This window comes from Diceros bicornis, chromosome 4 (genome assembly GCF_020826845.1).
Source record: "Diceros bicornis minor isolate mBicDic1 chromosome 4, mDicBic1.mat.cur, whole genome shotgun sequence".
NCBI classification, from domain to species: domain Eukaryota; kingdom Metazoa; phylum Chordata; class Mammalia; order Perissodactyla; family Rhinocerotidae; genus Diceros; species Diceros bicornis.
Window position 1 is genome coordinate 63,448,282 of NC_080743.1, and position 18,323 is coordinate 63,466,604.

At 36.4% G+C, this 18,323-nt stretch overlaps 2 protein-coding genes across 2 annotated transcripts; one reads left to right on the top strand and one right to left on the bottom strand.

Annotated features, from left to right (window-relative positions):
• Window positions 1-7,575: 7,575 nt before the first annotated feature.
• Window positions 7,576-8,602, top strand: LOC131403373 (olfactory receptor 6K6). The gene has a single exon (XM_058537655.1). The coding sequence runs from the start codon at window positions 7,643-7,645 to the stop codon at window positions 8,600-8,602; it is 960 nt and encodes a 319-aa protein (XP_058393638.1). The 5' UTR covers window positions 7,576-7,642.
• An 8,373-nt stretch (window positions 8,603-16,975) lies between these two features.
• LOC131403390 (olfactory receptor 6N1) lies at window positions 16,976-17,914 on the bottom strand. The gene has a single exon (XM_058537679.1). The coding sequence runs from the start codon at window positions 17,912-17,914 to the stop codon at window positions 16,976-16,978; it is 939 nt and encodes a 312-aa protein (XP_058393662.1).
• Between the last annotated feature and the right edge of the window lie 409 nt (window positions 17,915-18,323).

Genomic DNA, 18,323 nt, shown 5'->3' on the forward strand with positions numbered 1-18,323 from the left:
ATTGGGAATATTAATATAGTTGAATTTATTGGTCTTTTCCTTTATAGGTCATACTTCTATTGAATTGTTTATTTTTTTCCTACTTGAAGTGATAAAAATATTCTCTCAAATTTTATTCAAAAGTGTTAAGATTGACTTTTCATATTAAATCTTCATTCTATCTGTAAATTTATGGGAATGTAAAGAGGTCAGGATGAATTTCATTTTATGTTTCTCATATGGTTAAACAGAGGTTCCAGCGCCATTTATTAAATAACACACCCTTTCTCCACAGGCCTGTTGTGCCCACCCTGTCCATCTTTCCCCCAGTGATCTGCTGTCTCTGCTCCACCATATGTCAAAATTCCATATCACACCAGTCTATTTCTTGACTTCCATTGGCTTGTTCACCTCCATTAGTATTTTATTATATTGCTTTATAATAACCTTTGATATATAGTAGACAACCCTCGCCATTTTAATCTTCTCCTTCAAAATGTCTTATTCTTTTTCTTCACCTGGACATGTTCCACTCCTCCCACCCAAAATGGGATTTTGATTGAATTTACATTCAAGTAATAGGTTGATTTGTACAGGATTGGTATATTTATGTTCGTGAGACATTCTATTCATTAATACAGCATATTGATCAATTTATTTAGGTGTTTGATATGTTTCATCACAATTTTATAGAGTGCTACATTTATGTGTAACACATCCTTTACAGTTCCTTATTTTTGTTGATATTTCAAATATCTTTTTATTATATTTTCCATGACCAATTTCATTGATATATAATAATGCAATTGTTAAATATATTGGTTTATCACCAGTCTACCATTGTTACATCTTTTTTCTTTTAATGAATCAAGTATCACATTAGTCATGTTGACTGTTTTAAATCTAGCTTTAAATATTTTGTGTAATTTTCATATAAAAGTAGTATTTTAAAAACTGCTGTAAGAGATCTGTAGGAACAAAACAGAAAAATCATAAAATTAGCTAATATGGAAAAAAAATAGATGTTGGTAGAATTGAAACAATTATTGTAGATATATATGACAAATTTGGTTATTATCAAATAAATTATTTTAAACAAAAATGGTACATTCGTTTTTGCTCATCCACTTGCTAAAGCCTCTCATAATTTGTTTTTACATTCTTTTGGAAGTTTCTATATAGAATTTCATATCATCTTTAAATAAGCATTTTCTTTTCTTTTCTTATTTCCAAGTAAAGTTTTATTCTTTTTTTTATTAGTGGGCACCCATGTCTTATTTTTTATTTTAAAGAGAACACTTTTAATATTTCATCATTAAGTATCATATTATGATATTTTTTAAATATGTGATTTATTAGTATTAGAAAGAATCTCTTTCTGTTCCTAGTGTGCTAGACATTTCTCCTTTAAATCAAAAATAGAGGCTGGATTTTGAGAAATCTTTTCTCTGCATTTATAGATATGACTGTATAGTTTTTCCTCTTTTAATCAAATGGCATGGTGAATAATATTAATAGATCTCTAATGTTAACTGAACATATATTTTGGAATAAACTTTATCTTGGACTTACACTTCAAAAGATTTTTTAAATGTATCACTGAATTTGTTTAGAATTTTTTTATTCATGTGTATGTGTATGATTTGTATACAACTTTCCTTTTTTGTGCTGTTCTTTTTTAGTTTTGAGATCAAAAATATAGTCATAAAATGCATGAGGAAGTATTTCCTTTCTTCCTAGGCTCTGCGAGAGTTCTTATATGAATATAGTTTTCCATTCCTTGACTGTTTGATAAAGCTCACGGGTAAACTTTCTTGGCCTGATGCTTTCTTTTTAGGAGGTTGTTTAACAACGCATTTATTTAATGAAATAGTACTATTCAGATTTTTAAATTTCACATTGATTTGGGCTATCCATTTGTGGTGAGTTTCCAACACACATCTCAAAGAAAGTTTTTTTGGTACTTTTCCTAATTGTTTCCCTATGTCAAAATATCTAGACACACCTACCCACTCTTTTATCCTCCCTCCTTCCCAAGACCATTCCCTCTATTTGTACATTCATCATACCCTCATATCGTCTGCTTGTTCAATTCATTATCTCTTTGATCTTCACTATCTTTCACTTTTCTTTTGCTAGTGACTCCTTCCCCTCTCTTTCAAACATGCACATATTTACTACTGCATCTTAGTATCTAAGATACAATATATCTACTGTATCTTAGAAAAAGTTAACCTTGATTACATTACCAACTCTACTTCTCTCATCCTTTTATTATCCAACTTCTCAGAAGTGATCCACATTGGCTAATTCATTTTGTATTAATATTTTTATTATTTTATCCTCTGCAAACTATGCAGAAGCCTCATGACTAAAATTATATTGACTCCACATTTGCCAATGATCTTCTAATCACAAAATTTAACTGCCATTTTTTCAGTTCTCATTGTCCCTGGCAGCTAATTATTCATTCAACAAGTACATCTAAGGTGGTTTCCAGACACTAAGTATTGGGGATAACAATAATGAAAAGAAAAGCTAGATAATTTCCAAATTTCACCTACTGATCATTTCTTCATTGTTGCAGTTCTCTTCCTTGATTTCTGTAATACAAAATTGTCCTCATTCTCTATTAGTTCCCTGAACACTTCGGAATAAAATAGTAAAACAGATCTAGGTGCAAATTCTGACTCTGCCACCTACTTAACTACATGACTACGGGGAAGATACATAAGTCATTTAAACTTTAATTTCCTCATCTTTAAAGTGGGGGTTAATAATGACTAATTTACAGGAATGTTGAAAAGATGAAATGAGATGAAATACATAAATGCCTTAGCATATTTTTGGCACATACTTAATAAATAATAGTTATTATGTATTATCAATCCCGTTTTCCTTTCACTCACCAATTGTAATCCTCCAGTCTCTTTTCTTATTCCTTACACTTTAAAAAAAATTATCTAGTGCATCCTCATAGTTTAATTATAATCTCTACTTAAATAACACTAATATCTGTGTCCACAGGCTTGGCAACTCTTCTGAACTCCAGTTCTTCATCTTTAATGGCAACTGGACATTTATACTTAAAATTTATCTCACATAGTCAAAATAACGTATCTATAACTGTCTTATAATTTTCCCCCTTACTAGCTTTTGTTTTAGCTGGTCCTATATCTGTCAATAGTGGCATCTGACAAAGTAACTCAAGCTTCAAATCTATCATCTTTAATTCTCTTCTTTCCAACATGCCCCACATATAGTCAGGTGCCAAGTCCTATTGATTATTCATATTTATCCTCATCTCTTTTATTCTTTAGCTCCATTATTAGTGTACTATTTTAGGCCTTTACCTCCGACCTTTGAAGAAGAGGATCTGATGCCTGATAGGTGCTCAATAAATCTGGTGAATAATACTTCTTACTTCATTCTACAAGCCTTCTGATTCAAACCAAATATATTTAATATCCTGTAAACATAGCCTTTGTATTTTTACTTCTAGACCTCAGTTATCCTCTTCCATTTAGCATACATTACTTGAGGTCCATGTAAGTCTCTGGGCTATGTACCAGAGGCTCAAATATGAATAAATAATTATAGATAATCATCAAATAACTTAGAATCTGGATACACAACTAGATAATGTCAATACCACACACATGCACTAGAAGCTTTGGGAGTGCAAAAGAGAGACTCCTCCAAAACAACCTGGGGATTTGGAAAGACTTCCTGGAAGAGGTGATAATGTGCTGAATCTTTAAAAATCAGTAAGAATTACAGAGGTGAAGTGTGTGTATGTAGTTTGGATGGAGAGAAGAAAGGCAGGGCTGAGATTCTAGGAAGAGGGAATAGCAGGAAAAAAACAAAGCACAATTGATCAAAACAACATTTTGAGATTATAGCTACAGCAGTTTGTCTGCTGGGACTTGCAGTATAAGGCAGATAGAATGGAACTAGAGACGTAAGCAAAAGCCCAGGAATGGCCTTTATCTTCTCTGTCTTCCTTCTTAGATAAACGAAGTCCTGTTAAATGATACTGCAAGTTAAGCGAAAGATCGAGGTAGGGAATATATATTTGGGAATAATCAGTAGAGTTATAGTTGAAGGGCAAAGTTAGTGTCTAGCTAGATTTGAACTCAGAGGATTAAGGTTCAATTTCTTCCCTGCTTTGTATTGCCTATGTAAACTGGAGCAAGCCTTCAGCTTCTCTCAATTTTTCCACCTGTAAAACAGGAATAACTCTTGTCTTGCCTACCTCATACAAATTGCTTCTTTTTAATTGTGGTAAAAAGCAAGTAACAGAAAATTTACCATTTTAACCATATAATTTTTTTAAAAGATTCAAATGAGATAACGTATTTTAAAACTTTGAAAAACATATTTATTAATATTATTATTGTATCAGCAGAAAGAATGGAAACCATTGTGAGAAATGAGTGAAAGGCTGAGAAGAGAGTAGTGTTTACTGATTGTGCGTTCCAGAGAAGCATGAACCTGACTGAAGTCTATTCTGACCCCAACTGCTATTCTGGGCCCCAGTGCCCAGCTCTATACTCCCCTATGAGAAACAAGGTTGTATAACTGCAGGACCCTGGGGAATGTCTAATTGTTATGTGACACCTTTCCCCTAATTTGTCCCTTAGAGGGGAGAGTGAGATGTACTCTTTTCTGTGTATCCCGTATCATCATCCCAAGAAAGACAATCTTCCCATTCTAGATATTCCCTGAAGAGCCTATGGAGACATCTTTATCCTCATCAACAAACTAGCAGAGAAGGCAAGTGGCTGGAGAGATTCTGAAGGGCGTTCTTATGGTCTCAGCCAGTGTAAGTGCTAAAGACTGCTATTGAAAGGGCATCATGTAATCGAGGCTGATAACCTGCCTTTTGCTCTAGTGTGCCTACCCAATACTTTCCATATAACCTAAGTCTTCAGGACTTGGATTGGCCTTAATCTTTGAGGATAAAATTTTCTCAATATATGGGGTAAAATCTCATATTTTTAGAACTTTATTACATAAGTGAAGAAATTATAATAATGAGACATGAAATCTAGAAAAGACATTAGACAGAATATAGTTCAGCTAACAGATGAAGATACTGATAAGGTCTTTCCAACACTAAAATTTTGTTGAAATCAAAAGAATTGTGGATTCCTGGGGAGTCACAGAAAAACTTATTGCTTTTTATCCAGGACTAAAATCTAATTTAAGTCTGTTTTTACTGCACAAGGAATATTTGTAGGCTGAGCTCCTCGGGCATTGCTGATTATCTGTCATTCTAGGAATTTTTTAAATGTCCTTTATGTGTTTCAGGAGCAAGAATAATGTTTTATTTAACTTTGTGTAGCCCTTGAACCCATGGCAGTGATTGGCATATTGCAGAGGATCAATCAATATATGAGTGTTAATTGAATAAATATATGAACGTTAAAGCCATCATTATGCAGCCTTACTAGTGAGAAGGGCCTCAAGCTCAGAGCAACAAAGTAGTGACTCTATTTGCCTTTTATGAGCCACTTAAACTGAATTTCTTGCCTTTTCTCATAGTCTCCTGCTTTATCCTTCTATGTTCTCCATAATGTCTTCTTAACATGGCTATTCTCTGGTACTTTAGGATGAGAAAAAACAAATAGAATGTACGGAGAAGTGTCCGCTTTTGTCAGAGAACACCTCAGGTCTCTCACATATTTCCCCATGCAGGCTCTGCCCTTCTGCTAAGCACTGTTGCCTGTTCTCTTCCAAAGCTTGTCTCTCCTTTCTTCCTTAAGGCTTGAGGCACAAGGCAGAAAGCATCCTCTATAAATTCATTTTCCTAGTCTGCAATACATTTATTTTAATCTGCTTCTGACCTTCTAAAAAAAAAAAAAAACACACACATCATCTCATACGCTCACACTCAAGACAGTCCTACATATATAGAGATGTAGACAGAATGACTGATGAATCCAGACCTAAATTTCCTACTGTGGTATAAGAAATAATAGGGGACTTCTAAGACATACAGACAGGCTTCCAGTTATTGTTTTTATCATAGCTATGTGAATTTGGATAAATTATTTCTCCCCTTTGGTCCTCAATTTCTCTACCTATAAGATAATAATAATAATCTTTTTAGCATGGGTAAAAGTAAATGAGACAAAATATGTAAAATGCCTAGGTTCATGACCATTACATGGGAACTCTTCAATAACACTATTTCATTTCTACTTTCTGATTCCTTCTGAGGAGCTTTCAGTCTGCTTGAAGGAGAAAATACTGATATGCAAATATTTAAAGGATGTGTTAGAAGTCAGGATGAAGGAAAATATAAAGCACTCTTAGGGGTCAGAGGAGAGAGCGATTACTTCTGGCATTGAAGATCAATGATAATGGGAACACTCAGTGGACTTTGGAAACTTGGATTTTAATAGGAAGATATCGGGAAAATAGAAGGAGGAAATGAATAAACAAAATAGAAAATCAAGAAATTGTTCCTATGTGGCTGAGCTGATGAGTATGTAGAAAAATATTTGGCTCTAAAATGTGATTGCAACCAGATCAGAGAAAGCAATGAGTATCAGATTGAGACCTTTGGGCTTCATCCTTGAATGTTTTTGAAAACAAGGACAGAAAAAACCATGCTTAGAAATGTTTATCTACAGAATGACTCATTAGAGGTAAGAAGACCAGTGAAAAATATGTTAAAATAGTCAAGAGGTAATACATAGTGTTATCACTAACTTTAATTATCCTTGCTAAAATTTCAGTTGCCCTTTCTTCCCAGCAAGGAAATGTTGGTCTGATTTCTATTGCAGCTGATATTTGTGACACTTCCTTCCCAAGATAGCCTCAGTTATTAAAGAAGTGATTTTTATTCAGAATGATTTCCTTCCTTTGGGTGTTAGATGTGGCCTTCCTAGGATGGATGGGATGGGTGGGGTAGCGTTATATGCTTGCCCAAAATTCAATGGTCGTGAATCAGGTGCAAGGTGGTTCTGGATAGACTTTTGGTCTGAGCAACTATCAACATCAACCATTGAGAGAGGAGAAGGAGAAGGTGGAGTTACAGAGAAAGCAGAGAATGAGATGAGGAATATTTCCTGATGTCCAGGTACTTGGCATCTAATGAAAAACAGACACGTTACTATGAAACCAACAGAAAAAAGGCAGAGAGATAAAGATGAATACATTAGCCAGCCTTGAGTTAGATATCAGGGCTGGAAAAGATGGGGAGAAATACATGAAGAATTATTGGGAGAAGGGCTCCTGATAATGTCTTTCCATTTTTTAAAAAAATTACTTTTCTACAGAACAGGAGTGGAGAATAGTTGGAAAGAAAGTTACAAGTTTCAAAGCTAAACACAGAGGGGCAGAGACGAGGAGGAGAAAGACTCAAAAATTAAAGAAGTAAATGGACCTCCAGGAAATATTTCCAGAGAACTAAATTTGTGTGTCGCTTTGTGTTTTCTTTGAATCAACTGAAAATGTTGAAAAAAGGTCAGTTAGGGGTCAAAAGCCAATATTTCGATGTTGGAGGTACAGCTGAGAGATGTTTCTAACTGGCCTGTTTAGGATCCCAGAGTCAGCTCAAGTAACTGATTACAGAAAGGAGTGAAGCAATTTTCAGTAGGTAATCACCATCCCGATTCCAGGAGTTTCTTTGTCTCCTTTCTTCTCTTTACAGATGACACAGTTAATGACCAGTGAAAATCAGACAACGGTGACTGAGTTCCTCTTCTCTATATTCCCACATCTGCATGAAGGTGGCCTCTTATTCTTTATTCCCTTGCTTCTCATCTATGGGCTTATCATAACTGGGAACCTAATGATATTCATTGTCATCCAGCTGAACATGGCCCTGCACATCCCTATGTATTTCTTCATCAGTGTTCTCTCTTTCCTAGAGATCTGGTATACCACGACCACCATCCCCAAGATGCTCGCCAGCCTAGTCACTGAGCAAAAGACCATCTCTCTGGCTGGCTGCCTCATGCAGATGTACTTCTTACATTCTCTTGGTATCACAGAAGGCTGTGTCCTGACAGCGATGGCCGTTGACAGGTACATAGCTATCTGCAATCCTCTCCGTTACCCAACTATCATGACTCCCAAACTTTGTATCCAGCTGACAGTTGGATCCTGTCTCTGTGGCTTCTTCCTTGTGCTCCCCGAGATCACATGGATTGCCACCCTGCCTTTCTGTGGCTCCAATGAGATCCATCAGATCTTCTGTGACTTCACACCTGTGCTGAGCTTGGCCTGCACAGATACATCCCTGGTGGTCATCATGGATGCCATCCATGCAGTGGAAATCTTAGTCTCCTTCCTGGTCATCGCCCTATCCTACATTCGGATCATCGTGGTGATTCTGGGGATGCCCTCGGCTGAGGGCCGTCATAAAGCCTTTTCTACCTGTGCTGCCCACCTTGCTGTGTTCTTGCTGTTTTTTGGCAGTGTGGCTGTCATGTACTTGCGATTCTCAGCTACCTACTCAGTGTTTTGGGACACAGCAATTGCTGTCACTTTTGTTATCCTTGCTCCCTTCCTCAACCCCATTATCTATAGCCTGAGAAACAAGGACATGAAAGATGCTATTGGGAGGTTTTTCTGCTATCAAAAGAGGGCCAGTGGGGTTGGGAGATAGATCTAGGTCTAGAGACTCTGAAAAACCTCCTGGAAGTTCAGCATTTCACCGTTCCTTGTCTTGTTCATGATTACACTCTTTCTCTATTGCTGCACCTACTTGTTATATTATTATAGACAAGAATGAAAAACTGCTGTGTCCGGGTCATTGGTGGCAATTGCATAGCCCGTCTATGTCAATGCCCCTGCCATGTTTGTGGTAGCTTAAGCAGGACATGTGGATTCCCCTGCTTTAAAGCTCAGGTTGGCTCCTTCTTCACACCCTACCACCTGGGATCCTGCCCTTCTCTTCTGTGGTCCCACATGGCGGTGAGGCCAGAGAGCAGGATAGAAGAGACCTGAAAGACATCATGGTTCTGAAAATTGCTACTGTTACCGTCCCAATCCTCTTTCCTGTAATGAATCCCCCTGTTGTTCAGCATCCCACATTAATAAGCCATTTCCTGAAACTAGAGAGAAGACTTCTCTACTTTTAGCTTATCTAATCTACAAACTCAATTCAATAGTCACGGACTGATCATGTACACCATGTGTTATAGAATTTTAGGCCCTATAGAGTGATATAAAAATTAACAACAATAGTCCATTATATTTCTCTAGCAGTTTAATATTTGAAATGTTTTCATATATATGAACCCTCTTGAAATTTAAAATATCCTGAAGTAGTTAGGTCAGGCATCATCATTATTTAAATATTGGAACTCAAAGCTCAAAGAAGTTTAATGACTTGCCTAAGGTCATATAGGTAGTTAGTGACAGAGCTAGGACTTAATCTCAGGACTCTATTTCATTCTCTGTCCCCAATAAATACATACTTTTGTTGAATCTGTTTGGTATTCAAGAAACAAAATTATATAAACTTCTTTCCCCAAAAGTTTCATGAAACCTTACCGGTTTTCAATGAGTCATAAGAGTCATCAGTTCTTTCCTCTGTCAATTTCCCAGTCTCCAGGTGATTGTGGCACCATGGAAAGAGTATTGACTGTGGGGTTCAAGGACCAGATTTTATACCTTTTTCTGCCACTAAGTTGTGCCATTTCCTTGTCTGTAAAATTACATGGTTGGATTACATCAGTGGTTCCCCAAACTGATCATCAGAATTTATGAATCAGAAAATCTAAAAGTGAAACCCATGAATTTGCATTTCTGAAAAGCTCCCAAGAAAAATAGCTAGATTAGATGATGACTAAGATCATTTCTAGCCCTAAGGCTCTTTAGTATTCATAAAAGCTAAGATTTTTGAATAATGTTTGAGCTTATGGTAAGGACCTTACATGTATTGTTTCATTTATCCTCACAACAATCCTGTGAAATAAATATTAACCCTTTTTTTTTTCCCAAATGAGAAAGACGAAACAGAGTTTCAATAACTAGTCCAAGTATACAGAACTGGTTATTAGGAACCCAAGGCAGAAACTCAATTCTATCTGATCCCAGAGCCAGGTCCTTATTCACCATGATCTTATGCCTACTTCACATAGCTTTCAGCCTAGACCAATTACTAAACCTCAGAAGAGTTGCAAAGGAAAAAAGGTATTCAGTGAGTAATGTGATTACTAATTATAATATAGAAAGTAGTGTAAGGGTTTACTCCTCCTGCTTTCAAGATCTGTTTGTTAAAGATAAAAAAGTTGAGTAGCAGTTCTATGTTAGGTACTCTGTTAGGTGCAGAGGATTCACGTTGCAACTATTATGCCAGTGCTTGTGGCCTCTGAAGGCCTCAGAGTCTAATGAGATATTATTGCTGCTACTAATAAGAATGTCATCATTCATCAAATTCACTGTTTTTCTTGGCATGAGATTCAATGGTCCCTAAAGACTCATTGCTCCCAGCCATTAAGCTATTTTATTTCCTCTAAATCTTCCAAAGCTTAGTATTTGTGTTTCAAACCTCTTTCAATATGCACCCTTAGTAGACATCCAGTTATCTCTACAACTGATATAAGCACTGCTCCTCAGCATATCTGAAAACTCTGCTTGAACACTTAACCAACGCGGTCTCCTACAATGTTAGATAGTTCTAATTATTAGATGGTTTCTTTTTATTAGAGTAAACTTAAGTTAGTCACTAAGACCGAAGACTTTGAGATCATACTGTCTAAACACAAATCTTGACTTTTCCACTTTCCAGTTGTACAAGCTCAGAGAACTAACATAGGCATCCTGAGCCTCAGTGTACCTATCTATAACATGGAATCCTCAAGAATTTTGAAGATTAAATGCTATAATGTGTATAGAATACTGAGCACAGTGTCTATAATGCTTATCAAAGATTAGTTATTATTAGTCAATACTCTTGTTACTTTTGTTATATTCTGAGCTGAAAATTACTTCCAGGGGCTTTATGTTGTACAACTCCAGGAGATGCCATTCAATCTTCTGTTTTTGCTTTCTGGAATCCCAGTAGCAAATGCTGAGGTACCCAAATTTCACACAATAGGTCATACAAGCCCAAGAACTAAAACTGTTGTATAAACTTTTGGCACAAACAAAAGAACACCCTGCCATTGCACACATAAAAAACAGAGTCTCATTTAGGATGAGATAATGGTTCCCCATGTTGGAAATTTACTCTTTCATAAGGCACAGTTCTTTCTATTTTGGAACTGGAAAATGAACAGTCTTATAGCTAAACCCTTTAGCAAAAAGAGTTAGATACTCTCAGAGTCTGAGATTAAACACTCCTCTAAAGAGACTGGGATAGAACATCCTCATTCTCGCAGTTAAATTTCATTTCCCTCAAAAAGAAATTGAAACCCCAGGGAACAAAGCACCAAGTCTGCATAAGGCACATATGTTGGCCATACAAAACCCTGGTTTGGGTCAATTTAATGAGTGATATCCCTAAACTGAATATATATTTTTCCTTTGAAAAATAAATGTTTTATTGTTTACTTTGTTGTGCTAGATCACCCTCCATGTATCTTATATCTTTGTACTAATCAACTCCTATGCTGGGTAAAGTAAAATAATCAAGGAAATAAATTTTATTTTTGGTGCATATCTCTCCTTTTAATAATCTTTCCCCAACCCATCTCCTTCATCCACCCAAAATTCCTATTTTAAGAAAAATTAGTCAGTAAGATACCTATATTATAGAATAGAATTTCCTTACAAATTATATCCAGTTTATAAATGCTACATGTGTAATAGAAAAGTATATATTTTCTCTACATGTTTAGTGTGTAGGACATATATATATATATATAAAATAAAATATTATAAAAATATAACGTATATGTTATATATACAACTTAAGCTTAATTATATATACAATATGATATACAAATAAATATATATATATAAAATTGGGCTTATGTTTGATTTTTCCATAACCTTAGTCATTTATTTGCTTGGCATATTTATTTCCATTTCTTTCAGAAATATGTTAAAATGTGTTAAGTTCTTCCAATATTTTTTTAATTTTTTTCTTTACATGCTTTGAAGCATGTTCATATGTTTCAGATATAACCAAGGCGAGAATGTTGTTTTTGGTGAAATTTTTCTTATACATAGAGTTTCTCTCTATATTGCTACTAATGCTTCTTTGTCATAAATTCTATTTTGTTTATTATTAATTTTGCTACACAAACTTTTTCTCTATCTCACTTTCCATACTTTGTCTCTGTGCGTCTGTATGTTTAGAGACATATCTTATAAGCAGAATATAGCTGGATTTAAAAGATCTAATATGATAGTCTTTGTATTATAATAGGTGCACTTAATCTATTTACATATTTTGTGATTTAAATATGTTTGAAAGTATTTCTACCAAAATACCTGTATTTCCTGTTTTCTTCATTCTTTTCTAATTTTTTTTTCTTCCTTTCTGTCTCTAACTAAATTGATGCAATTTTCTATATTTTTCCCTACAAATTTTTTTTTCTACTAGTTTGGAAATACGGATAATAATTCTCTTTTTAGTGATTACTTTTTTTCTTTACTTTTTAAAAAATGTTTTATTATGCAATATTTTAAATTATTCATGGAAGTAGAGAAAATATTAAACCCATATATCTCAAATTTTAATATCTAATATTTTGTCATTTTTACTTCATCTCTTTTTAAAAAATAGTTTTAAGTAAATCCCAAAGATCTTGACATTTCACCCTAAATACATTTTTTTCTCTATCCACGATACCATTACCACACTCTAAAAAAATAAAAAATAATTCCTTCATATCACCTATACGTAGTCCACAGTAAAATGTCCTCAATTTCCCCAAAACTGAATGTCTTTTCATAGTTGGCTTGCCTCAAGATTAATGTTACTTTTGGCTGATATGTCTTTTAAGTCTCCTTTTTATTTAGAATAGTCCTGCCTATTTGCTTGCTCACCCTCCCTTTCCCCTTCCCTACCTCCATCTCTCTCTCTCTCTCTCTTTCAATCTCTCTCCATATCTACCTAGTCCCCTTTGTTCCCCAGGTCAGAGCTAAATCTAAAAACAGTATTTAAAGGCTTCTGCCCTGTGGAGACATCCAGAATAAAGTAGATCCAGTCAGCAAGCCAGTGGACAACTTGGCTGGGTTCTGGTGAGACTGTGTCCATCCACCTCTTAAGCTCACAGTTTCCTAAAAGATTCCAGGCAGTTTACTGCAGTAGTTCTTAAAGCAAATATTCATAAGGAGATTCAACTCCACCTTTTAAAACATCTTTATTGAGATATAATTTATATACTATACAATTCACCCACTTAAAATATACAATTGAATGTTTTTTAATATATTCACAGATATTGTACAGCCATCCCCACAGTCAGTTTTAGAGCATTTTAGTCACCTTAGAAAGAAACATTGTATTCTGCTATCACCCCTTATTCAGTTGTTCCCTCCTCTTCCTACCCCTCTGCCACCTAAACTACCTTTCGTTTTCATAGATTTCTCTATTCTAGATATTTCCTATGAGTCATAGCATATGGTATGTGGCCTTTTGTGTCTGGCTTCCTTCACTTAGCATAATACTGTAACCAGACGGAAGAGTCGGATGGCCCAGGTTCTTGGTCAGTGTAAGAGAGGAATTCGGACACCGACACAACGGCAACAGCAAGCAAACAAAAATTTATTAGAGGAAAGGTCAGATACACTCCAAGTGAGGAGTGGGCAGTGCCAGAGAACGCATCTGCCTCTTGTCTTGGGTTAGTTTTATTTTTATTTGGGTTGTTTAGAAAGGAATTAGCATTATCTGGTTACCTGCCAATAATGGTCTTTCCTCCACCCACACGTCGGCAGGGGGAGTTCTTGACCTTCTAGGGGAATCTCTGAAACTGTCATGGCGGTCATCCCCCGTGGAAGGGGGGCTAATGCCTATGGAATTTGTATGTAAATTTAAAAAAGGTCAATGTCCGTTAGAGGTGTATAGCAGAAGGCTTTGTACGTGCTATTTGTGCACCCATTATTTTTATCATTGCAGTTGATGGCCTCATACTCCAGTGGTGGCACCAGGTGGGTCTCAGTTCCCCTTCGTCTGCATCTCATAGGATGCCAGCAAGATGCTCCACTGATGCAGCAAGGTCTCCAACTATGATCCCCACTCACATCTACCTAGCTACCTATCTCAATACTGATAAGGTTCATGTATGCTGTAACATGTATCAGTACTTCATTGCTTTCTATGTACAAATAATATTCCATTTTTTGGATATACATGTTTTGTTTACCCAGTCCTCCATTGATAGGCATTTGGATGGTTTCTACCTTTTGGCTGCTATGAATAATGCTACCACAAATATTCATGTACAAATTTCTGTGTGGACATATATTTCCATTTCTCTTGCATATATACCTAGAAGTGGAATTGCTGGGTCATATGATAACTCTATGTTTAATCTTTTAAGGAACTGCCAGACTGTTTTCCAAAGTAGCTGCATCATTTTACACTTCCACAAGTGGTGTATGAGGGTTCTGACTCCTCCACATCCTCACAACGTATGTGGTTATCTGACTTTTTGATGCTAGACATTGTAGTGGGTATACAGCAGTATCTCATAGTGGTTTTGATTTGCATTTCCTTGGTAACTAATGGTATTGAACATCTTTTTATGTGCTTATTGGCCACTAGTATATCTTCTTTGAATTAATGTCTATTCAGATCCCTTGCCTATTTTTTTAATTGGGTTATTTGTCTTTTTATTAGTGAGTTGTAAAAGTGCTTTATAATGCGAGATACAACTCCCTTACTAGACATATGATTTGCAAATATTTCTCCCTATTCTGTGGATTGTCCTTTCGCTTTCTTGAAGGTGGGACCCACTTTTCACATCGGCCTCTGCAAGTCCTAAGGATCCAACCGCCTAGCTGCCATTTGCCTGTTTGTTTCCAGATCCATAACCTAGTTATCATCTTTTTAACCGTTACTTTCATCTCTTTCTTTTTTTTCCTTACTTCCCTGGACCTTTTAGAGACTAGCGGGAGCTACCCTTGGAGGCTGAAGACTTTGTTTGTTTTTCAGAGTCCCTGACTTTGACTTGCTTTATAGTTTTGGCAAGCTGTTCCATCTATCTTGGTCTAAATTTCCAAATTTATAAAATAGATACAATTATTGCTATTATTACTTTCATAAAAAAGGCTAACTCTCATTTATCCTTTAGTTTTCACCTTAAAGACGTAACTTGCTCGAGAAGAGAATGCATGTGTATTTTATTACTAATTATCACAATATTAATTAATTAATTGTAACTAATCAAAAATTAATTGTACTTTTAATATCTACACCCTCAACTCTTTTAAAACATCTTAAGGGCAGGGACTGGACAATGTCTATTGTGTTCATTGTTTTATGTAGGACTTAGCATGTCATCTGGTATCTAATAAGAGCTAAATAAACATGTGCTGAATTGACTGGATGGATGGATGAATGGATGAATGGATGGATGGATATCATTAAGATAGTAGGAATACAAATGCTTTGAGACCTTATTAGAAAGTTCTATAAAGAATTGAAAGTTTTCCTGAATTAAAAGTTTTCTTATAATTGATATTTGATCCACTTCTCACGGTAGATATTCAGATGCATAAATAATCCGTAACACCAGTTAATAATTAAATCCACATATTTCTCATATTCTAAATTATAGGATTATTTTTCACATATTTTTCATATATTTAAGAAAATAATTAGCTTAAAAAGAAATAAAGAAGTAATCTAATGTAAAAAGTAATCCTATTTCCTGCCGCTGACTCAACTCCTACACTTTCATACTTTATACTGGGAATAGATATTAAGACCAAGACTGACACATAGAACCAGGCAGAACAGAAGTACGACAAACTATACTCTTCTCACAAGTACTCCCTCTGGCCAGTTTACTCCCTTACTTTGGGGAAGAGTATCTGGGAAGTATTTTTTGTTTGTTTGTTTGTTTTTACTATCAGCTATGTGCTAGATACTTTGTATTGTGGTTTACAGACCTTATCACTAATTCTAAAACAGTCTTCAAGAAAACATTTTAACAAATGGTGAAATTAAGACTCAAAAAGTTTGAGTTATTTTATGAAGATCATGTAATTAATATGACTAAATGAACTAGGATTTAAACCCAGATACATGTCAAAAAACATGCTTTTCTCTACTATACCAATATTTTCCTTTTTTTTTTTTTTTCTGTGAGGAAGATCAGCCCTGAGCTAACATCCATGCTAATCCTCCTCTTTCTGCTGAGGAAGACCGGCTCTGAGCTAACATCTATTGCCAATCCTCCTCCTTTTTTTTTCCCCTTTTCTCCCCAAAGCCCCAGTAGATAGTTGTATGTCATAGTTGCACATCTTTCTAGTTGCTGTATGTGGGACGCTGCCTCAGCATGGCCAGAGAAGCAGTGCGTCAGTGCATGCCCGGGATTCGAACCCCGGGCCACCAGTAGCGGAGCACTAAGCCACGGGACCGGCCCCGTATTTTCCATTTTAATACATAAAGAATCAGTATGCATGAAACGATTGTAAATGGTACATGAAAAACCATTTACTTTTTGTTCTAAATTTTATTTAACAAATATTCTTGTTTAGAACATGACTAAGTGTATTCATCTTAAATCAAGTAAATTTAAAATAGATATGTATTATGTTATAGTTATATATAAGTAAGGCACAGATTTGACAAAAATGCTAAGTATGGCATACAAATGTCTGAGATTTGAAAATCACTGCACAGCACCATATTACTGGAGAGAAAGTGTACCTTTTCCAGTCTCTGGTGTCAAGCTTCATGTGCCTCCCGCATATAGTATAATGGTTGTATTAACGCTAAAAGCCAGGCAGCACTTGGCCCGGTTCAATATCCCATGTAGAAAAGCACTGAACGCTTGATTTCTCATCTATGGCAACCGACAATCCCCAGGGTCACCATATCCTCAGCCTCACACTTGACCTGCCTTCTTCACCTTCACTTCAGGATCCCTGCCCTCTTTAACTGCCTCCTCACGGCCTCCTTGATCTCCTTGTTGCGCAAGCTGTAGATAAAGGGGTTGAGGAAGGGCGTGAGCACAGAGTAGACCACTGCCAGTGCCCTGTCATAGTCCAGTGAGTAGGTCTTCTTCAGCCGCACATACATGAAGAGGATGCTCCCATAGAAGATGAGAACCACAGTGAGGTGGGAGGAACATGTGGAGAAGGCCTTCCTCTTGCCTGCAGCTGAAGGAACCCTGAGCACTGTGTGAATGATAGGCACATAGGAGCTGAGGATCAACAGGAAGGTGGCCAGGATCTTGCAGGAGTTGATAACAAAGTCCACTAGGACATTGATGGATGTGTCAGTACAAGCCAAGCTCAAAACAGGAGGAAAATCACAAAAGATGTGCTGAATGCAATTGGGACCACAGAAAGGGAGGTGGGAGACCAAGGAAATTTCAGCCACTGGCCCAGCCAAGCCTCCCAACCAACAGCCAGCAGCAATCTTGGCGCAGAGTGCTGGGGTCAGGAGGGTGGGGTAGTGGAGGGGCTGGCAGATGGCTAAGTACCTGTCATAAGCCATAGCTGTGAGGAGATAGCACTCAGTAGCCCCTAGAGAGTGAAAGAAATAGATCTGCAGGAGACATCCAGAGAAAGAAATGGTCTTCTTCTCACTGAGCAAGTTCGACAGCATCTTAGGGATGGTGGTAGCTGTGTAGCCAAGTTCCAATAAGGAGAGAGTGCTGACAAAGTGGTACATAGGTATGTGGAGCCGGGAGTCCAGGCAGACCACCAGGAATATCAGCAGGTTTCCCAGTATAGTAGTGAGGTAAATTAGAAGTAGCAAGAGAAAGAGATAAACCTGGACACCTTGAAGATGGGGAAAGCCCAGGATGATAAACTCTGTTATCTGGCTCCAATTCCCCACGTCCATTGCTCACCATTCACGTTCCTGGAATGTGAAGTATGGAAGGATGAGGAAGAAAGTTGAGCTATAGAAGTTCTAACCAGAGGCAAACCTCAAAATACTTTCGTCTCTCCCCTCCCAGAGTAAAGTGCTCCCAGTGATGCTTTAGGAAGCCAGGGTTTCAATCCTTCCCTCTCACTATCAACAGCCTCCTTCAGAGTATCCACTCTTATAATTAGACTTAAAATGCCTTCTGATTACATAGCCCATTTTTGGCCCCCATAATCTATTCTGTAACCCAATCACCTTGCTTGATGGTGATTTTAGAAATTTAAATATTTTTAGAAATTTAAATATTCCTCGTCAAAGGTTTTTATTATCAATTATACCTATTCCTTGTCTAAGGTATAAATTACTATTTATACTGATAAAATAT

Excerpts from the sequence above, each read along its gene's own strand:
- LOC131403373 (XM_058537655.1), top strand. The coding sequence starts at position 7,643 with ATGACACAGTTAATGACCAGTGAAAATCAGACAACGGTGACTGAGTTC.
- LOC131403390 (XM_058537679.1), bottom strand. The coding sequence starts at position 17,914 with ATGGACGTGGGGAATTGGAGCCAGATAACAGAGTTTATCATCCTGGGC.